General features: G+C 43.6%; 1 protein-coding gene across 3 annotated transcripts in view; it reads right to left on the minus strand.

The window, feature by feature from the left end:
- Positions 1–2,524: 2,524 nt before the first annotated feature.
- The window catches only part of LOC116632964 (aldehyde oxidase), an 80,230-nt gene continuing 59,842 nt past the window's right edge, over positions 2,525–22,912 (minus strand). For 2 of the 3 annotated variants that reach the window (XM_032405091.1, XM_032405081.1), the window contains 10 exons: positions 21,586–21,813; positions 16,604–16,699; positions 14,130–14,258; positions 13,332–13,406; positions 11,850–11,902; positions 10,503–10,617; positions 7,228–7,293; positions 5,059–5,247; positions 4,188–4,355; positions 2,525–3,221 (listed from right to left, as the gene is read on the minus strand). In XM_032405091.1, coding sequence (XP_032260982.1) covers positions 3,171–3,221; positions 4,188–4,355; positions 5,059–5,247; positions 7,228–7,293; positions 10,503–10,617; positions 11,850–11,902; positions 13,332–13,406; positions 14,130–14,258; positions 16,604–16,699; positions 21,586–21,813 — 1,170 coding nt within the window. In that variant the 3' untranslated portion in view covers positions 2,525–3,170. The remainder of the gene's footprint in view (positions 3,222–4,187; positions 4,356–5,058; positions 5,248–7,227; positions 7,294–10,502; positions 10,618–11,849; positions 11,903–13,331; positions 13,407–14,129; positions 14,259–16,603; positions 16,700–21,585; positions 21,814–22,912) is intronic. The other variant, XM_032405101.1, reaches the window with a different exon arrangement.

Here is a 22,912-nt window from a genome sequence, read left to right on the forward strand (position 1 = left end):
TAACTTCATAATATCCAGCCAATTATTTTGGCATAATATCTCATTCTGAAGAGTCAGATGAACTTATTTTGTGAATGGAAGAAAGTAAGTTTTCCACATTGTTTTTTCTAAATTTATGTAGTGAACAGTTTATATTTCTAATGTGCAATATGAACATTTTGACACGTTGTGCCCATCCCCATATACCCATTCATGAGCCTCTTGTCCCCCATCTTCCAATCCTTCCTCTTCCAAGTCCTGCCCAGCTGGCCAAACCATTTGCTACTATACATACATGCCCTAACCTTGGGCCACTCTGTTTCCTACACAGAGTGGATAACCAGGTGCACAACTCTGCCCATTGGGAGAACTTCCCCTCACCACCTCTGAGTGGGTCTGTAGTGCAGTCACTGCCCATATCTGGCTTGTATGCACATACTGATTTGTGAACCAAGCTTGGACTTTTTTCCAACCAACCCATTTGTGAACCAAGCTCAGACTTTCTCCTTCTCCTTCAGCTTGTCATGAGGGGCCTCTCGCTCCACCATCTAGCCACATGTATGACCTGCAGGAGGGATGCTGATATAACAGCAGAGGATAACTGGGTTCCTTCTGATCCTACTTGTGCTTGATTCTAGATGGACCACTTCCATCACACCTTCTTGCTTCTGGGATCGCTTGATTGCATTTTAACAACATCTTCAAGTTATTTGTGTGCATTTTAAAATTTAAGAAGCACTACATAGTGGCAGACAAAAGGAGGGATGGAAGTGACAGCACTTCTCAGGCAGAGGACCAAGGTTCCAGAGTGAGAAACAGAATGGGGAATTCTGATGACAAAAATGGGGGTTGTGAGACAACACTGGAGAGATGGTCTGGGGCCAGATCACAGAGGGAACGTATGCCACCTTAGAGACTTGGGATACTATTCTGGTGCAATGAATAGGAAGCCATTGAAGGTTTTAAGCAAGGGTGTAACATAATCATATCGTGTGTGTGTGTGTGTGTGTGTGTGTCCCTAAACTTATATATAACATTCACTTTAATCTGAAGAATGATTTGGAAGGGAAACAGAATGAATGCAGGACAATAATAAGGAGACTACCACATAGGTTAGAAATAATGGTGGCTTGGAACTAACATATTAGCCATGGGAATAAAGAGAGGGAGGCACAGATGTAGGAGATTTCTCTGAGGTGGGACTGACAGGACTTCATGCCTGAACAAGTGCACGCACCAAGAGAATGGAGCATCTTGGATCACTCCCTCATTTCTGGCTTAGCATCTCGGGGATGGCTGTACTGACAGGGAGATCTGTTTGGGACCCATTAAGTTTGAGGTGTCTTTGAGACACATCCATGTGGCAATGAAAGGCAAACATGAAGAACTGCTACCATCTTAACTTGGTCTTGGGACAAGAGTTCTTGAGTTGAGAGTGTGACAGGGAGAAGGTGCCATCCATTAATCTCTAGTATTTTATACTTCAGTGTAGATATTTTTTTTCCTGCCTTTAATGCAAATGGAATCTTCCAGTGATTTTTGTCCTGCTGCTTAGCCCCCATTGAGGTCTTGTCACTGAAGGCCATTGGGATAAATTTCTTATGATTATCACAACTTCTCAATCTTTCCCACATTTTCTGTTTCTCTCCACATATGCTTTTTTTTTAAATTGAGATGTAATACACATACCATAAAATTCACTCTTTTAGAGCGTGCAATTCAGTGGTTTTTAGTATATTCACAGGTTGTACAACCACACTACCTAATTCCAGAAAATTTTCATCACCCCAGAAAGAAACCCTGTACCCATTAGCAATCACCTCCCCATTTCCCTCTCCCCCTCTCCCTTCAGCCCCTGGCAACCACTAATTGACTCTCTGTTACCATGAATTTGCTTATTCTCAATGTTTCACATAGATGGAATAATACAATATGTCGCTTTTTGTGTCTGGCTACTTTCATTTAAACAATGTTTTCAGGGTTCATCCATGTTGTAGAAGATATCAGTCTTTGATTCTTTTGCATAGCTGAATGACATTCCCTTGTATGGATATACCACATTTTGTGTAACATTCTGTTATCAGTTGATACAGTTGGGCTGTTTCTACTTTCGGTTATTAAGAATAATGCTATGAACATTTGTGTATAAGTCTGTGTGTGCATATGTTTTCAAATTCTCTTGGGTATATACTTAGTGGTCATTTGGTAAGTCCATGTTTGACTTTTTGAGGAACTGCCAGTTTTTTTCCAGTGTCTGCACCATTTTTATTCTTCCCGGCAATGGATAAGGGTTCCAATTTCTCCACATCCTTAGCAACACTTACTATTATCCATCATTTTGATTATAGCCATCCTAGCGGGAATGAAATGGTTTCCGTTGTGGTTTTCATTTGCATTTCCTTAATGACTATTGACTTCAAGCATCTTTTTATGTGCTTATTGGCCATTTATATATCTTCTTTGTGGAAATGTCTGTTCAATTCCTTTGCCCATTTTTAAATTGCATTATTTATCTTTTTATTGCTGAGTTTTAAGACTTTTTAAAATATATCCTGCATAATACATCTTTATTAGATATATGATTTGCAAATATTTTCTACTATTCTGTGGTTTGTCTTTCAATTTCTTGTAGTATCTTTTGAAGCACCAAAGTTTTCAGTTTTGATGAAGTCTAATTTATCCATTTTTTTTTTCTTTAGTCCCACAGATGCTTGGATACAGTGCCTGGATCCATTTTGACAATAAAAGGAGGCTGACAGCAAATGGGGACATATGAGAAAATGACAACTTTACAGTTCACACTACTAATAAAATTATTTAGAAAATTGCCTTTCACTAGACAGTGTAATTTCTGTTGGTGGATACAAGCCAAATATGAATCACATACAAATCATCATCTTCTATTCCATTCAGCTGGATGGATTTAAGAAACAAAGTAATGGAGAATATCATTCTAGAGGAAACCAGTTAGTATTTGTGCTATTTAAAATATGATTTCTAAATTGCTTAAGCATATCTATCAAAATCCAAATGGAACATTGAAAATCAGCATCATATAAAAGCAATACTCTGTGAAATGGTTTCTAAACTATGAACGTTTATCTTTCAGACCTAGCATCTTAAAGCATAAAGACCGGATAGACTGCGATGGTGGAAGAGTCATCCCATTTCCCCAGAAGTTTGTATTTGATTCATATGGGTACATTCCAAGGAACATAGGATCCAGGTTTGTCTTTTGGGATCTGGAATAAAAGAACAAATGTGGACGTTTGCAACTTGGAAAACATTTGTGACAGGTGAAAAATAGCATAATAAAAAAAAAAAAAAAAAAAACAAAACAGGATAAAAACCACCCAGAGGGCAACCAGGACAAAGCGAGGTCTCAGAATGACAGCATGAGCAGTATGGAAGAATCTGGGATAGGACTGTGAGGCAGGGCAGGGCAGCCTTCAAGAGTCATCATTTCACACTTGAAGGGGGACAAATAAAAAGTGGAATTAGTCTCTGTGTTCCTCCATAGTGAAGAGATGATTCACGGGGCTTGGGACAAGCTGTAAGGGGTACCACACAGAGCCAGCACTGAGAGGAGGAGTAGGAGGGGCTCTCCCTTCAATATAAGGAATACCTTGTATATAGTCAGAGGGGTCAAGATCAACAGCATGACTTTCTCCCACAGTTAGAATCTCATCAGTGAACGTGACAAAGGGGAGCTGAGATGTTTGCTCTGCAGGGGTGTTGATGCATGAGGGATTCTGCTCTTGGGCTTGGGCCAGAAAGGGCCCTTCCCACTCTACAGTTCAAATCAGGAATTACACGCACTTTCTCAAATATCTGACTGGATAGAGTGGGACAGACTGTTGGCGTGGCCCATATTCTTGGCCTGGGTGTCTCAGGTTCAGGGAACAGTTCCTGAACTCCCATTCCTGACCAATATATCCTGGGAAGGGAACGAAACCAAGGAGGAACATGTAACTGATGAAAGAGCAATGAACCTTCATTTTCAAGTGGTGTAGAACTGAGCCCCTTTGTAGGGCAGGCAGGACCAGGCTGATGAAAAACTGCACTCTAAGGGTCAGTCTACTCTTCCCATGCTCAAATGCCCTCAGGATTCCTGTCACCTTTTCTTCCATGGAAAAACATGGTGAGTTAATAAAACTTGACTACAAGGACAGGGAACAAAAATTCAGAATTTTATGAGCAGATCATACCATTTTTGTGAACTTATCTTCACAGGCCATTCTAATCTTCTCTGGGGTCAGGGGACTATTGAGCTTTAATGGTCCAAACAGGCCTCTCTCCTGTCGTGCTGCATTCACCGCATCATGAATGGCAAAAAACACTGAACATCCCAGGAATATCCCAGACTCTCCCAGACCCTTGAAGAGAAACAAGTCAACCAGATTATGACTCTCTCTTTGTATCTCTATGTATATATATGTATATGTGCATCTATAGGTAAACATGTGTATAGATGCCTATATAAAATGTTATTACTTCTAAAGATTTATTTATTTTACAGAGAGTGAGTGTGCACATGTGTGTGGGGGGAGGGGCAGAGGGAGAGAATCCTCAAGCAGACTCTCCACTGAGAGTGGAGCCCAATGGGGGGGCTCAATCCCACAACCATGAGATCATAAACTAAGTCAGAACCAAGAGTCGGATGCCCAACCAACTGAGCCACCCAGGTGCCCCTATAAAATATTATTATACATGTAACTTTTTTCTTTTAAAAAAGTAATTTGATATTTTAACCTAGTATTCTCATTCTTAGGATTCCTGCCTAAGGAAATGATGCCAAATGGAGAAAGCAGACGTAGGTATGAGATGATTATTGCAAAACAAAAAATCAGATACAACCTGATGGTAACAGTAGTTCATGTTAGGCTCCAAAATTTGAAGTACTTAAGAAAAGTTGTAACAATGTTAAATTAATTTAAAATTAAAATGTTTAATAGGGCCTTTTCTTCTCTAAGTCTGGTAAAAACCTCAAACAACACAGAAATGAAGGCCCCTCCCCCAGCCCCTGCACAGATACCACCAATCACATAAACATTCATTTATTTATCAAGCACAGCTTACCTTCGATGAATACAGGGTATTGGAGCTTTGAGACGGAGGCAGTAGGGAAATGTGCAACTCTGCGGGGATGTCACAGATGGTGGGGATTTTATACTGGTTTGGGCCACGAGTATACAGGACACCCTGAGGAGAATAGTGCAGCTCCTCGATTGTATAAAGTCCCATGCCTTGAATAAATGCACCTTCAATCTGGGGGAGGGGGGAAGAAAAGAATTTCCATATATGAGAAAATACAACCAACAGGAGCATTTCAACTTTATGCTGTTTATTTGAATTTTTAAAACACAGCACAAGAGGGTTTGCAGCATGTCCTGGAAGATGTCTCTGGAAGTTTACTTAGAAGATTACCTCATTTTTGAACATCTTATTCGGTGCGCAGTTCAAAGTCAAAGAAGTTGACTTTGAATCTCAACTGGGCAGTGAAAGTATAGCTCTAGAAGAGGCCTCAAATAGCCTGTGGCCCAAAGGCCCTCCTTCTTTTGGTCCATGGGCCAGAAGGAACCCTCTGGCCGATCTGTCCGTAGCCCCCAGCACACTGACAGGGCTCAGAGCGTCCCCTCACCTCATCACAATCCTGGCTCGCAAGTGGGCGTGGCCTCTCATTCCTGTCCCGTTTCCTCACTTGTTAGTTACATGAACTGTGTGCTCTCCAAGCTTCCTACACACCTTTAAAATGCTCCAATTCTTAGATGTCAGCATGTGGACAAAATTGGCTTTCCACACATCTTTCTGACTTCTGGGTCTCCTCTGTGTGCCGTCTTCTCCACCCCACCCTCCAGCCTACCTTGTGTCTATTTGCAGGGAGATTCTTCTCTAACACAATGTTAGATGAATCTTCCTTATAGAAGCCTAGACCACGCGCCAGGCGACGTCACCTCCACCTTCTAAGGCAGGCGCCTGTCTCCGGGGCACCTCCACCGACCCGGCCCCCTTCTGGTCTCTGCCTGCAGCCGTGCCTTCCATTCCACTGACACAGGCCGCATGGGCACTCGCCACCGTCGTCACCCCCCCCGCCGCCCCCCACTAGCCCTGAACACAGAGTAGGCTGAATTTCCTGTCTTTCTTTAGGTCCTCCACTCTCCTCCCACCCAGAATGCCTTTTCCTGTTCATTCCCTAAACCTGGGGCCTCCCTGAAGCCCATTTTGACTTCTCCAACCCACCCATTCTTCCCACTCTCCAATGACACGTGTCATGATTGGAGAGTACCTCCAATTATGTTCTGAACTGCGGGTAGTAAGCTGAATTGCCCACAGGTAGGAGACAGGTGAGGAACGTGAGTGAAGCTTCCAGGTGAGTCCTGACTCCTAGAATCACAGAGTACATGCTTCTCTTAAAAAAGGGAGCCAACTGGGCGCCTGGGTGGCTCAGTTGGTTAAGCGACTGCCTTCGGCTCAGGTCATGATCCTGGAGTCCCAGGATCGAGTCCCGCATTGGGCTCCCTGCTCAGCGGGGAGTCTGCTTCTCTCTCTGACCCTCCCCCCCTCTCATGTGCGCTCTCTCTCTCTCAAATAAATAAATAAAATCTTTAAAAAAAAAAAAGGGAGCCAACTGACTTTTCCTTGTGGAAATGCAGCGTCCGTGTTGGCAAATTTTCTGTGTTTCCAAGAAACACTAGCCAGTTGAATACTTAGGTAACACAGCTGGTGATTTTTTAGTCTTGTCAATTATTTCAAATTTATTTATTTATTTTTATTTTATTTTATTATGTTATGTTTCAAATTTAAATAAAAGATAACTGTGGGCAAAACAGGCTACCTATTATTAATGGCTACTGCTGCAACTGTTTGATGTTATCCCAACCCGACTTTAAACTCCTCGAAGCTAGAGCCCATCGTATGCCCAAGACTTCACACTTAGCCTCCAGTCTACTTCTAATCCCAGAGGTGAGGGGCGCATCTGACACCTCTAGGCTTGCTTCTTCTGCCTCCCTCAAGCTCCTCAGTCACAGACTGCATGTCTCTTCAGAAACCACTTAAAACTTCTTTGTTCCCTTCCCTTTTTTAAACAGTAAGAGATTTGAGTTTTGTGGCTGGCCTGAAGAATGGATTCTGACTTACAGGGGTAGAAAACTACGACGACGAATAAGCCGGAGAGAATGTTTGCCCTACAGACCCCCACGGCGGTTCTGGCTTTCACAAATGGGGTTGAGGCAAAGCAGGTACACGTACCTGGCCTATGTCAAGGGCTAGGTTTATGCTGCAGCCAACATCCATGACGATGTCTGTTCTGATGTTCTGGTAATAAAAAAGAGCAAAAATGTTCATTTTCCTGAGTACAACTTAGGAGAGAAGGCTGCGAAATAGTTCCTGCCAGGAAGCCCTTGGTATAGAACTTTTTTGGGGCCACAATACATTTCAGGAGAAAGAATCAACAAAGAATTTTATTGGGTCACCAGTCTATCTATAACTTTCAAAATTATACACATACTCAACCAGCTTAAGCACTGATTTTTTTTTTTTTTTCCTTCAGGAACAACAAGAGAGAAAAATATTTGACTTTGTTCCGGCTGAGTGATGTAACTTAGTGAGTTCAGCCCAGCGCAGCAGACATAATCTATGACACAGAAAATGTTTACAGTCCTCGTGATCCTTGTTGAAAAACCCTGTGGCTACCATACAACCCAACATCCAGAGTCCAGCTGGCTGGGTGACATTGACTGAAGCACAGAACTCAGGGTGCATCAGCCGAAAAGTCTCCAACTGTTATCTGCTGTTGTAGATTCTTCATTTTGAGAGCAGAGGAAAGATAAATCTAAAGCACAACTTGGTGACCAAAACTTCCTGATAAGCTACAAATGAGGACTATGGCAGGCCCAGCCAGGTTACTGGTAACACCTTTGCTCTCCAGCAAGTCTGTACTCTTTTACTCGACATAATGACGTCTGCCACGACAAATAGATTCTACTTACAACTATTAATGGAACAAAGGAAACCCAAGAGTTTTCTTATTTGATTTGGGACTTTCATCTAACATTTTTCTTAAGAAAATTAGAGAGTGATCCAGAATGTTTTATTACAATAAAATAATAAAACACCTTTCTTCTTTAAGGACATGATGAAATGTAAAGTTCTCTGTGACACCATTCAGCAAGGCTGGCCTTCCGGCAGACCCATGGCCTCCGTTACTGGTGAGGGGAGGTGCTCTCAAGTCTGCAGTGTTAGTAAAAGTTTCGTTTTTAGAGCCATGGACTTACTGTTTGTCACTGTGTTTTGTTAGGGCTGAAGAGAGCAGTTCTAGGTTGTGGTAGCCAGCCTCCAAGATGGCCTATGACGATCCCTGCATGCTGGGTTCACGTCCTGATGGATTCCCCTCCCACACTCTACCAGCGTTAGTTTGTGCGACGGACAGGACATGTGGAAGTGCTAGCACATCACCCCGGTGTTAGGGTGTAAAAGACTGTGGCTACTGTCTGGGTGCTCTCTCACTTGCTCACACTCTCTTCTTCCTTTGCATCAGTCCCTCTGGGCTTGGGGGCAGCCTGCGTGTCCTGAGGACACTGAGACATCCCATAGAGAGGTCCTTGTGCTAAAGAATGGAAACTTTTGACCAACAGCCAGTGAGATCCTGAGGCCTCCTGCCAACAAGCAGGTGATGGAGCTTGGATCAGATTTTCCAGCCACTATTGAGCTTTGGGAGGACTGTGGCCCTCTTTGACAGCTTGATGGCAACCTTGTGAAAAATCCTGAGTCTGAATCACCCAGATAAGCCACTCCCAGATTTCTGGCCCTCAGAATGCTGTCGGTTAATAAATATTTGTTATTTTCAGCTGCCAAACTTGAGAGTAATTTGTTACCCAGCAATAGATAAGTAATATATAGATGTAGGTTCAAAGTGAGGGAAACTTTGTAGGAATAAGAACAATTCTAGGGGCGCTTGGGTGGCTCAGTTGGTTAAGCAACTGCCTTCGGCTCAAGTCATGATCCTGGAGTCCTGGGATCGAGTCCCACGTTGGGCTCCCGGCTCAGCAGGGAGCCTGCTTCTCCTTCTGACCCTCTCCCCTCTCATGCTGTTTCTCACTCTCTCTCTCTCCCTCAAATAAATAAAATCTTAAAAAAAAAAAAAAAAAGAACAATTCTAACAACATAAGGAGAATGACTGAGAAACAGGCCTCCAGGGAGGGCCCAGGGGGCATGTTACATTATAGCCCTTTACTTAGGGGTTTACCTAACCTGAGCTACAGATCTAGCTTTTTTGAATGCATCTGATAAAAAGACTATTTAGCACATCTCTTAAGATTGTTCAACTAAGTCATAAGAACACACCTTAGAATTTCATACCAATTATTCATACTAATTATTACCTTGTTCTTAGATCTTAACAAGGCCAAGGCATATACAGATAAAGAAAACCCAAGTGATTAGGTTTTCACCAAATTTTTCTTTGAGGGAGAAGGTGATGTAGAAATTAGTTAGCCTGAGAGAACTTTCTACTGAACTAAAAGAGGACAGCTACTCTAGCATGAAAACCATGCTTAGAATGATCATTGTTGTGTCCCAGTCCAAGATTCCCCAAAAGTAGTCTGGTCTGGGTTAGAGTCTGAACAAACCAGATACTGTACCAGGCAGGTTCAATAAAGGCATGTACAGTTTCAAAGATTAGGCTGACTATAGTTTTAAAAAACATACATGCCAGAGACCTATTAAATGAAAACTTACATCTTATCATAATCCAAGATACAGTCACAAAGTATGTTGGGAAATATAAAGACCTAGAGCTTGCTTCTGGGTAGGTTTTGGGACAGATTATCACATGACAGTTGTGAGGGTATCACAGTCCCATTGAATGTATTAATGATCATTTATTATTATAAACAGTGGCCAGTAAGTAGCTTCATTGCAGCTGGGTCCCACAAGGACCGAGATACAAGAGGAGAAACTCTCCTTGAAACAGAAGTGCACGTGTGTGTGTGTGAGAGAGAGAGAGAGAGAGAGAGAAACTGTGTGCATATCTCCTCACTGCATCCCTTAAAAGCATAGGGATGCCCTTAAACTATCTAAAAAGCAGGATCTAGCTAGATAAAAGATATCAAAAGCTGGCCACTAGCTTCCCCGGATTGGCCCTTGGTGCTTGTTAGCAGGTTATGGACACGTACAAAATCCTTCAAAAATGTCATATGATGGCATTTTATGTAAGAGTTCAGGACTGCTGGTTAGACCAACGGTCTACATGAAAGCTCTCTTTAAGCTCTGTTTCTTCCTTGAAGTGGTTTCTTTCCTGATTCCATTTAAAAGGGCCAGGAAAATAAACAAGAGAGGCCGCCGGTCATTTTCCATGGAAGCAACCACAATACCAAGGCAATTGCTGAGCTTCTGATTTTTTCTGGTAACAGAGAAACTATCCTCAGCCAAATACATGGTGCTTCTACGGTGCTCAGACAGATGTCATGTGCGGAATTTAGGTGTATCTGGGGTACAACTGGAAGACCTTCCCAGTTGGTACTGACCTTATGAGCACCTGCCAGGCAGTCTATTTCAACTTCGGAACAGGCAGCTCCATAAACAAAATATTCAAAAGGATGGCCTTCGCCTGTCTCCCAGTTCATGTTTGACTCATAGCCCCTGGAAGAAACAGAATTCTTGAGGAGCGTTGTTAAGCGACTCAGTCCCCTAACTGCAGACCCTGATGATTAAACAGACCCATAAGAGGCTGTGTTCAGTTTGCATGTACAGCAAATGAGCGAACACACTTGTACAATGATGTGCCGGCATGTCGTGCGTGCAATAAATCTGTTGAACAAATGTATACTTCTTTCTTATTAAATTTGCTTTGTCTGATAAAAACATTCAATTGCTCCTCACCAATGAATGACTCCTTATGCCTGGAAGTTAGGTGCTTACTCTGTGATTACCCAATCTATTACTTTTCGTTAATATTGAATCATGTCATCCTACTGTCACCAGGTTTAGGGAATTTCACCTGCATTTTAGACCAAACACTATTTCAAAGGTGCACATTCGTCTGTTCGTCTGTCTTTCCGGCTCCAGGATTCAGCCTTCTGTTTGCAAGACCAGGCCCCTGGCTCTCATTCTTTGCTACTTCTCTGGTTTCCACGCCTGCTCTGTTCCTCACTCTTCCTCAATGACCAAACGGATGTCACCATATAAGAGGCGTGCGCAGGCCAGCAGCTTGCCCGCACTTTCTCCCCTTCTCTCCTCTGCTTCTTGGCCTGGAGGTGGCCGTTAAAAACGCTTCTCACACTTACTCCTGATAGCCGACCAGTGCCCTGAGACTCCCTGGAGAACTAGCAGCATGACAAATCAGTTGAGACTTTCTGATTCACCCTGTTCTCTGATAGCTTTCATTTTCCATTAAAATAATCTGATAATTATTTTCCAAAGTAGGTGAGTGACAATTGTTCAGCGTCTTGACAACACGTGCTTATTGTCAGGTTTCTTCTTTTTTGCCAATCTAGAAGGTGTGAAATGGTGTTTATCTTATTATGGGTTTAATTTGCATCCCTTTACCTTTGTCTCTTAAGGATACGCTAAGTTTTCAATAAAACATCAGCTACTGCTGTGGGTTCCAAGCACTAACCTCAGAGAACCCTCCAGTACCGCCCAGTAGGATTTGAATCATGAGCTCAAGCCGTGTTTTATTTTATGTGCCTATTTTTCCCAACAGAAGCCTCTCTGGGCATTTGGATTAACTAGAAGCTAAATGTTGTATATAACAGTGGGTTAATAGAAGGTCACCCAAATCAATTTTTTCCCAAAATTGCAAATGGAAGTGAAACTCTTCCTCAAGCAACAGCTGCTATTTTTCATAGCATGTGATCGAAAGGACTCTTTACCTGAAGTATCCAGTAGCTGAAAGACTAATGCTTTCATCAAAAGCAGCTTGTGCCTGGGAAATAAGAGGAAAGATGATGTGATGATGATGTTTCAAGAAAGAATCGCTTGCGGCTTCAATCTTGGTTTCGCTCTAGGTGAAATGCAGCTATCAGTACTAATAACCAGGAAGAACCAAGATTAAGGTATTCCCTTCTGCATTCTCTGCCCTCGCGAGCACTCGCTGTCGCTGCCGCGAGTAACGGCATGTGTTCGGGGCCTGTGACGTCCCGTGACTGCCCAGGTATGTTACACCCGAAGTCGGGACTAGAACAGCCCACAGGCCTTCTGCTGATGAAGAACCTCACTCGGTCTTCTGAAAAGACAGCCTATCCACCGGGAATGTTTCAGGAGACAATGAGGTGGTTGTTGTTTAGTTTTAGTACCAGGTATTCATTGGTCTTGGGAAAGTGGCATAATTTTGGTACATTGTACCACTGACATGGTAAGTTCTCCTGACTCTGCAGTGCACGTAGTTGACTAATAGACAGAAAAATGAGGGTTAGGTCCACGTCCCCAAGTCCGAGAAAGGAAAAGGTGAGGAGTGCAGCAGAAGAAAGCACGCTGAATGGTAGCATCTCTGAGGGCGGAGGCCTGGCTGTCTTGCACGGTATCGCTCTTCAGTCAGGCTCTCTCTGCCTTTTGTTGGCTCGGAAAGCACAGGGCAGAGGGCAGAAATAAAGATGCCCCAAAAGGACTGAGAGCTCCCATAAATATGAATTATAGAATGAGTCCTAACTCTGTGGAAGAGCAGGACCCATTTCTAAGGAGGATTCCCCAAATGCTATTTCCCCCGACCGATGCTTTTAATGTGACATCCTCAGTCAGCCTGACACACACTCTCAGCTTTTACTGACATCCATTCCACACCATCTGGTACTTTATAACCTATTACTTTAAAAGTATGCTAGTTGACTGCAGAATGTGCGTTTTCTCTTCCAACGGGGTTGTAAGTACATCGAAGGAAGCAGTTGAAATTTCCACTGCATTTAGTGCCTACTACTGGTTGAATACATATCCAGTGGCTTGGTTTCCTATTTCTACATGAGTGCTTATGTGATTTTTTACTTTTATAGAAGGATTGTACTGTTGGCTTTCCGTTTAGGAACGGTGGAACCCAAAGGAGGATAACAAAGAGATTTACAGCTATTATCTAGAAAATACCTGGGATCCATCGGAAGAAACATTAATTTGTTCTGGCTTAAAAACAAGGGCTTTGGGTAGAAAAACAATCTTTCTCTCTAATGGAGAATTTTCCCAGATGCAAGAGTTCCTCTACCATATTATGATAACGTTTCCACGTGCAGAGAGCCAAAAGGCCTCTACTTATCGTTATGTAACTGTAGTACCTTTTAAAGTGCCATTTCAACTGATATTTAATTCACACATTTTTCCTCCCTCCTTTTTTCCCCAACATAAAACACAAAAGTAACAGTGATTCTCACCCAATCCTTCCAAGTGCCTTGAGGATTCTTGCTGATGATGGGTTCAAGGCGTTTTAGAAGAGTCTGACAAGCATCCTAGGGATTATTTTTTAATTAAAATCATTATCATAATTTCAGGCAAACACTAATTTCAAAACCACAACATATGTGTCATTACAGAGTTTGTTTAGGAGGCCCACAGGCCCTCAACAACACAGAGAAGGTAGAGACCGACCCTTTAAGAGGTGATGTGAAAGGTTTCCCAGGGGTGGGGTTGAAGTGTGAGCTGGTCTTAACGATGAACCGTCTAGGTTGGGGGGCCTGTAATCCGTGCTAAGAGGTCAGGACTTAACAGAAAAACTGATGGCAAACCCCCGACCGCTGTTTTTAAACACGGCATGGTCAGATTTATTTTGTGGGAAAGCTCACTCTGTCAACATGAAGCCAGAGTGAAAGGCAATAAAACTCCGGTGGAGAGACAGAGCCTTGTAATGGTCCTGGCAAGAGGTGCGAGTCTGAATCCAAGCAGCGATATTCCCGGAACGTGGATGTCAAAAGACACAGAGATATTTCTGAGTGGAATGGAAGGATCCATGAGATGTCAGGAGTGAGGGAGGAAAGGAGATGGATTTCCAGTCCAGGAGAGCAGCTGGTTATTATACCATGTACTGAACCTGATGCTGGGGGAAAGCACGTTTTTCACCAGGAAGGCGTGAGAAGGAGGTAAGAACTGGATTAAATCTCAACATCTTCTGAGCTCCACCCATGTTCCTGGCCCGGTGGGGCTAATGATTTGGATGCCATGGCAATGATTTTTACCTTTACTGCCAGCCCGTTGAGATCGGCCACCACGGAACCTCCAGAGATGTTTGTATTAGGGACAGTTTCTGTGCTTGTCCCACGCAGGTGGATATTAGACATTGGCATCCTTAATTCACGACTAACCACCTGAATTTTAGAGGAGAGATTCTTTTCACGTTACTTTGGTTAGTCGCAGACCTGTGCACATACCCACACAGTAGCCCACGTGTGAGCCCCCATACATGCAACAGGGACAGGTGGGTAGAACCATGAATTCCTGCAGCCACAAAAAGTTCTTTTCTAAAGACCCTGTATAGCTAGTCTGGACCCTAAACCTTGAGCACACATTCTTGTTTCTTTGACTTTCTCACGTGCAATAGCATCAGGAAGAGGAGGCAAAGCCCCAAGCCAACACAGGAGGAGATGCTTCACGTCTTCATGAAATCAACACCTTGAGGCCTTTCCTACCACCTCACTCTGCAAAATTCTAGCAAAGTCTCTATAAACAGAAAAATGCAAATCAAGGCAATAATGAGATATTATCCTTCACAACTATTAAATTATCTAAGGTTTTTAAAAAAGCCGTAACGGATAAAGTTGGTTAGTGGCGTAATGAAATGCATACTTTCTGGAAAACAATTTGGTCATAAGTGTCCATGATTTAAGGTACACTCTATGACCCAGCAATTTCATTTTGGGAAATCTATTTTAAGAAAATAATCATTAATTTGACAACAGGCTTACATACAAAAATATTAATTGAAGTATTCAACAACTGGGGATGGTTAAATAAATTATACATACATCCACAAGCAGCCATTAAAAAGCGTGATTGCAAAGAATTCTTAACCACAGGAGGAAGTGCTCACTCTATATCAGATAGATAGGTGGAAAAAAAAAAAAAAAAACCAGAAACAAGCACAGGGGAAAAAAGAGAGAGAGAGAGGCAAACCAAGAAACAGACTCTTAACTATAGAGAACTGATGGTTATCAGAGGGGAGGACGGCGGGGGCGGCAGGGGGATGGGTTAAATAGATGACAGGGATTAAGGATGCACTTGTCCTGATGAGCACTGGGTGTTGTATGGAATTGCTGAATCACTATATTGTACACTTGAAACTAATATTACCCTGTATGTTAAACTGATATAACTGTATGTTAACTAACTGGAATTTAAATAAAACACACACAAAAAACCAGGATACAAAAAATTATATAAACAGCATGTTAGCAATTTATGAAAAAAGAAAGACAGAAAGACCTCAAAACAGTGCTTATTGCTAACTGGTGAAACTGTTCAGAGTCTTTTTAACAATTTTTTTTGCCCCTTCCAAATGTTTTAAAATCCTTAATATTATTATTATTCGCAAAATAGAAACAGTACCTAAAAATTAATCTAAAGTGAATGAGTCAAAAAACAGGTAGACTTTGATTAGAAATATCCAATGTGATTTATATTATCGATTACTCCAAGTCCTAAAAAGGGCGAGAAATGATGCAATACATCAGCATCTACACATCTTCTTATTAGCCAGCAAAGGTTCAAAAAAGACAACTCGCTTGTTAATACTGGTGTCCGCCTCTTTGTGAAAGTTTGAGAGTCTCTTGGTTTTTACAAAACACCTACATTGGTACCTGTTTTCGCTCACTGAAATAAATCTGAAGAGGATTTTCACTTTTAATAAAAAAGATGAAGAGCCAAGATAGCGTTCAGTGTTTGCTTGGCAGCGGACGGTTGCGGAAGCAGCGCTCACCCCCAGCAGGGAGAGCAGAACCCCAAGCTCCTGCCCCGGAGCCACACTCAGCATCTGGGCATCAAGCTGCCAGAGGTGTGAACTGCATCCGTCACCATCTGTGCTTTATCTCCATTTATGTTTACGTCCATCAGCAAATCAGAAAATATTAAGAGAGGTTAATTTGGAGGGGGGTCTGGAAAGGCTCAAAAATATTTTCATATAAAATTTTTTTTTCGATAGAGAGCACAGATAGGCAGAGCAGCAGGCAGAGGGAGAGGAAGAAGCAGGCTCCCCGCCGAGCAAGGTGCCCGATGCGGGGCTCCATCCCAGGACCCTGGGATCATGACCTGAGCTGAAGGCAGCCGCTTAACTGACTGAGCCACCCCTGTTTTCATATAAATTAAAGGTAATTACAACTTTGCTTTACTCCATTTTGGTTTACAAAAGGTTTCAAAGCAATACTTTGTTTGCGGATGGTGGGAGAGACCTGCTTACCCAAAGGAAAGCAACAAATAAAGACACAATCTTCTATAGCAATAAGACAACCTGAGACTCTTCTGCCACATTCTTTTAGGACATTCAGTTACAAAACCGGCTGGTTTATCCAGTTTCTGTTAACAGCTTAACAGTTTAAGCTGTCAAAGCTAAAATCTCGTATCTTTTTCATTTTGGAACAGAAAATACACATGCTTGGTTTCTCTCTCATACACAGCTACAAGCGCACACCCAACTTAATCCAACTAGTTGCATACTTACCTGAATCATTTTAGTGTGGACCCCCTGACCCATTTCGATCCCACCGTGAGTCACCAGCACAGACCCATCCAGGTAAATGTGAACCAAGGCAGCAGCCTATCCAGAAAAGATGACAAGAGTTTCCATGATCTTTTGGACTGATATTATCACATGTCTCATCAAGTAAAACATTTTCCCTGGAGAGCAATGTATAGAATTGTCAAATCACTATATGGTACAGCTGAAGCTAATATAACACTGTATGTTAATTATACTGGAATTAAAATGAAAAACATGTAATAAGCTGTTCTAAGCTCAAAGACATACAGAACAGGGCAGAACCTGACCCACTCGGTCATTTGCCAACCCTTACTTTAGTAGTTTAATGTTAACCAGATATCAGCATAAAAACTGTCCTCAAAAACCAAATATGTGCTTCACTGTCAGTCTATTCTAGAAGGTATTAAAAAGTACCAGATGAAAATAAATAAAGAGAATAAAACATTTTCCCTGGAAATGACCCCCTCCTTTCCATCTCCTGCTGAAATATGCACACTTTTCCCAGTGCCCTGAGAACACTGAGCAGAGCCAGGCCAGTGCTGGGGCTTTGAGGCTGGGGCAGGATGACCCTCCATAAACTGCTATTTCCTCATGAGGACATTTGAGGATCTCCCTAATCCAGAGTGGAACAACAATCTAGGTTTGGGGTTTGGTTTTTTTGGGGGGGGAGGTCAGTTGTAAAATGCCAAGTTAAGTGCAGATAGGTTGGGGCAGGGGAGAATTGTTTACATGAACACATAATCCCATAGTTGTAGGTACGATAGAGAGAAGCAAAAACAAAAACCCAAATAAGATGGGACAGACAGACATTGTTTGCTGCAAAATGAGCCAAGCCTACCCCAAATTATCCTGGCACAGAATTATAGGGCTTTAGTTGGAAGGGAACTTGGAAGGAATCTTATCTAACTGTACAGCTCCCCACAGGGACCGAGAAAGAACCAAACTGCTAACACAGAATTAAAGGCTGCTATAATCAGAAACATCCAGACTCTAGCTAAAAATGTTTTATAATCAACACCAATGTGCCTTCTTGCAATTTTGTCCATGCTAGACTAAGGGGGATGAAGATATCCCAGGAGGCTGCAGAAAACAAGGATGGCCTTTTCACTTTGTGTCTCTAGTGTAAGAGTAATATTAACAGCATGTGGTCCTGGTGAAAATGTCCCAGTGGTTGCACTGTGGTTTAGGAAGCCCTGCAAGGCACACTTCTGTAGCTGTTCAACTGGGAAATGCTAACCTCATAGGTGTGGTCTGGGCCAGCAAGGGGTGACTTAAAGCCCTGTCAGCTAGTTTCTTAATATCTAAGCTTGTAGGCAGCATGGCACAAAAACCTAGGATTTGTAAAGGCAGGGTCTTCAGAAAATTCTAGTAACAAGCGAATAGGTATACAACGAAGCAAAAATTTTAGTAAACCTTCATTACTCAGATTACCTATAAACAACCCTGGTCATAAGTGAAAGTCAATGAAATTGCATGACAATCACCAGATGCACCTAAGGAATGAACTACATTCCTTGATCGATTCTCTGATGACCAGAAGAACTTTTATTGCCACTTGTGGGCCATGAGCCACACTTGGAGGACTGCCTCTTTATTGATACCCAAAGGTTTACATGACTCCAGTGAAACAGAAGCTTCTAAGACACTGACAGTGAAAATGGGCTCTAGTTACCTGGGTCAGCAGGTGTACCCTAGGGATGTATTGGTCAAATAGGGACATAGGAATAACCTTTCTCAGCCCAAAGGAGAATCTTAGAACCTTGAGGAAGGCATTGTTGCCATGATAATCATGCCCAAGAGACTTGGGAGGATGCAGCAGAGTGTTTTACTGTTTGTTCACTCATCACTCCTGGAGATGCCATCTTGTGATCCCGACCATTTGTTCTCAAAATAGTAAAGCTAGGGAGTGGCATCCCCTACAGATAGCCTGGTGCTGGCTGCCCCAGCTGCTCATCAGATGCCGAGGGATGGCTGCAAGGGCTGCTCCGGGCTCCATTCTCTGCCACTTTATTGCTCTCTGCTAGAATGGAAGCCCCCTGAAAGGAAGGGCCATGTCCTAAGGCATCCTTGGAATGCAACATAGTATCTCACACATAGTGAGCGCCCAATAAAAGTCTACAGCGATTTGATCTGTTTCTGAAGCTTTTAAAGTCTGTATTTGGCCTCCTTGGCTCTGCAAGCAATTCAGAAGTTGCTTGTGGGAATTTGTAGCTGCCACACGCCCCAGAGCCACAGTCCCAGTGGCTTGTGCAGTTCCTCCATGCGTGACCCTGCTGGCCACGGGGCTCCGCCCGCATGGGACTGCTGAGGAATTTGTTCCCTGTGCTGCTGCCATCCCCTCGGGGCACTGAAAATATCAAATCTGGTTCAGTTAAGTGGCACCACCGGAGGGTCCACTGTTACTGCCACAAAGGAAAATTCTGCAAAGCTTCATCTGTGAAATTGGCACGACTGGAGCATGAGAACAGATGGTTCTCCGACACAGATCGGGGACCTAGTCTGTGAAATCTAAATCATCCAGCAGGGGCTGCCAGGGTTGGTGAGCAGTTTGCTTTCGTTCCACGGATTCCCAAAATGTCTCAGCCACTGGAGCATTTGAGTTTCCACCCTGTGTCGGGCGCCATGCTAAGGTACTGGGGATGCAGAGCTTAATTAGGTCTTGTCTGCTCTTCCGTGTCCCGGGGCTAGTCCTTAAATACGTCGGAGGGGAGGTATGTGTGAGCCCCTCAGCTGTCGCAGGCACAGGGGCTGCCCCTGCTCAGGGAGATGGCACGGGAGGATGAAGACATGTGACCAGACCGTCTCAAAGTCCACTCTCACGTTCTGTGGCTCAATAGCTGGATATCCTTGGGCCAGAGAGTGAACGCCTATGGGCTTCAGGTTCTCCTTCTATAAAACAGAATCATACCTATCCAACGAAGGTGAAGTGGGGCATTACGAATCCCCCAGCCTTGGGCCTTTTGATAACCTTCCTAGTTCCTTCCCTCCTCTGTTTGGTTTGCTTCAGGATCGCCTTTTGGCACACGGCTTCCACGGAGCAGCTTGCCCGATTGGACTCCTCGATTCGGCCCTACACCAATGTTTCCAGCATGGACGCTGGTCTCCGGGGAAGACGGGTAGGGCTGGTGGTCTGAGAATGAAGTCGTACTGCTGGCTGCGGTCTGGTTTCCTCCCGGCTGAGCTGAATCCCACCTCAGTTCCCACCAAATGGTGCCACGGAGGGGCAGCTTGATGGAGCTGAGAAAATACTGCTCCCGGAGCCTCTCAGACACGAATCTCCAGCCCTAGTCCCCCACTCTCTAGATGTGGGGCTTCAGGCAGGTTATTTTAGCTCTTGAAACCTCAGTTTCCTCACCACTAAATGAGGCTACAAATCTTATAGGTTGTCCTGAGGGTTGAATGAGATACAATCTAAAAGGGGTGCTCAGTAATTATCATTATTTCTTAGATAAAAAATTTTTGAGAAATTCCTGATATGGGAAATGGGCCAGGTCTGGCCTACTCTGGAGACCAGATTTAGGTAAGGGCAACAGTTAAATAGAGACAGCCTACCGCATCTACCACGGTTACGTCCTGGGCTTGCCGGGAGATCTGTAAACAACAGGGACTATTTTACCCAGGGGTCCTGACTGGTCTGCTCAGGGACAGATGGACCAGACTCATGTCTTCGTTAGCTGCCCGCTAATCAGTCTAACCCTCAAACCAGGACTCACTGCTCACTAACACTTTCCTAGTGGTGGTTTTCTCCTCTCCCCTCCTTCTGAATAATCTTTATTCCTCTACCACAGCCTCTTGACTGTCTCCCTCATCTGGGTAAATTGTGTGCAGATGACTAAATGTCTCTGTGTTGTTTCTGCTGTCACAAACAGGCGAGGAATGGGACGGCTGCAAAAGAGACTACCACTTGTATTGTTACGATGCTCCTCTGAGCTACTACTAGTCTAAGCAAGCATGGAACATTCTCATGATCATACCCTAGGTTGAGCCAGGATGGTTAGGTGAATGGATCAGCATGCGAATGAAGGAAGAACCTTCCTGCCCATTTTTTGGGGGGGGCCTCCTCTTCTCCCTCTACACACAGCATACTTACTAGTGCTCCTCACAGCTCCACTCCCATTTATCCCTAATCTGTCATTACTCAAAGCACCTGCCATTCCTTCTTCATAGCTCAGGGGAAGGTGTGAATTCTGCAAAGGGGAGTGACCACAGTTTTGAGGGCTCTGCCATCTTCTCTACATATATGTATGCATACGCAAACGTATGTGTAAGAACGTAGATAACAAGGGTCCCACATCACTGCTGTAGAGTGAGCTAGAATAGCGCAGACCACCAGCTGTTCGGGTACGTTTCATTCAAGAATGAGGGGGCAGATGCACGCACCAAGTGAGATTTAGCAAACAAAAACAAGCAGGAAATTTATTTAATCAATTGAAGAAACTACAAGAACAAATTTCTTCACATTTTTAACAGCTAAGAAGGGAGCAAATTTCTAAAATTCTGTTTTAAAAAAATTATTTAAATGAGTTACTCTTCTGGGTTTAGTTTATCCCACCCTCCAAAAGCCAAATGCTGTGCAGCTTCCTATTTCTATTTCATGGTCCAGTGACACTGCAGCACAGAGGGGCTGGAAGAGGAGTGCTGGCAGTCATCCATCCCACCATCTTACTTCATACTTGAGTGATCTGGGCCCAGAGCAAGTTGACTCAGTTGCTTAATGCCAGGACCAAAAGCAGATACCAGCTCTCCCGATTTCCCAGCAAGAATGCTTGTCACTAACCCTGGGGATTCCTGCAAAGGAGCTCTTATCTCCTCTGGAGAAAAGCTAGCTTGACGGAGGACAGCTTTGGGGAAGGTTTACAAACAGGCATTGCAACCCTATGGCTAATCCACCTTCACAGCAAGTTTCCCCAACACCTTCTGATTGGTCTGTTTGGAGAACTGACCTGACCAATAGCAACTGAGCCAAGGCCAACAGGAAACTTCAGGGGTACAATGGCCAACCCTTTCTTCTTCCAATAATTCTCTGAGTTGAATTTTTCCACGACCGCTTTCCTTAGGGAGTAGGAAGACATGGCCATACATTCTTTCCAACACTGAATCAGGTTCTTGGCATTAATCTCTTGTTTGTAGGGTGTCTGATCAATTTCCTTGTACATGTTTATCATTCGGACCTATAAAAGAAAAGGAGATCAAAACGGGAGGAGAGGCAACAGATGTAGTCTCTTCCATCTACTGCCCTCCTAGTCAAGTTCTGCTCATCCCATCAGGCCCAAACTGAGTTCCACTTACTCCTTGTTGAAGCCCTTCCTGAAGCCTTCTCTACCTGAAGCCTCTATCTAATATGTTAGCACTTAACATGCTTTCTATGCTGCTCTGATATAAGTTCAAAGGGAGGCATCCTTTCATTATATTTCTTATATAACTCAGTATAGTCCTGGTACACTGTAGATCCCTCTAATTCGAGTTGCATTTGTGAACATCTGTTGAAAGGTAATCCTGAATTTAACTTCCAGGCTACATGATCTACACAATTTGGATTGTTCAGATACTGTGGCAAGATAAGACTGCTCATCCTAGTTATTGGTTATGTTTAAACAGATAACTAGGATGAAGAACAAATTAAGATTCTTTTTTTAAGATTTATTTATTTATTTATGAGAGAGAGCGAGAGCGAGTGAGCAAGCGAGCACGAGCAGGATGGGCAGAGGGAGGGAGAGAGAGAATCTCAAGCAGACTCCATGCTGAGTACGAAACCTGACTTGGGGCTCGATCGCTTGACCCTGAGATCATTACCTGAGCTGAAACCAAGAGTCGGATGCTTAACCAACTGAGCCATCAGGTGCCCCAGGGAAGGCGGTGTTTTTTTAAGGGTGGCTGTTTTCTGCTCCGACTTCCCCAGGGGTGGAGGGAGGTCATTATCTAATTCTCCCTATGCTACCAAAGGCGCCAGCACATCTGGGAAGGAGGCTGTGCTGAGACGACCAGAAGGGAGGAGCAGGGACCCCCAGGAGTTCAAGAGACATAAAGAAAATGGCTCCTGCCTAGGGCCATCGATTCTAATATTGAATGGAAAGAAGGAAGGCAGATGAAGTGGGGACTGGGGCTTTCCAAGGTTTGCTGCAGCACGGGGCAAACAGGCATGAGGAAACCTGCCAGAGGTACCAGCTGAGGGTGGCTGGAAATGTAACCCACCCTCACAGAGGCTGTCCATTTGTGAGAGAGCTAGCAGAAATGGAGCCCACAGAAACATACTTGAAAAGTGGCCGCATC

Source organism: Phoca vitulina, unplaced genomic scaffold (genome assembly GCF_004348235.1).
Source record: "Phoca vitulina isolate PV1807 unplaced genomic scaffold, GSC_HSeal_1.0 scaffold1, whole genome shotgun sequence".
Taxonomy (NCBI): domain Eukaryota; kingdom Metazoa; phylum Chordata; class Mammalia; order Carnivora; family Phocidae; genus Phoca; species Phoca vitulina.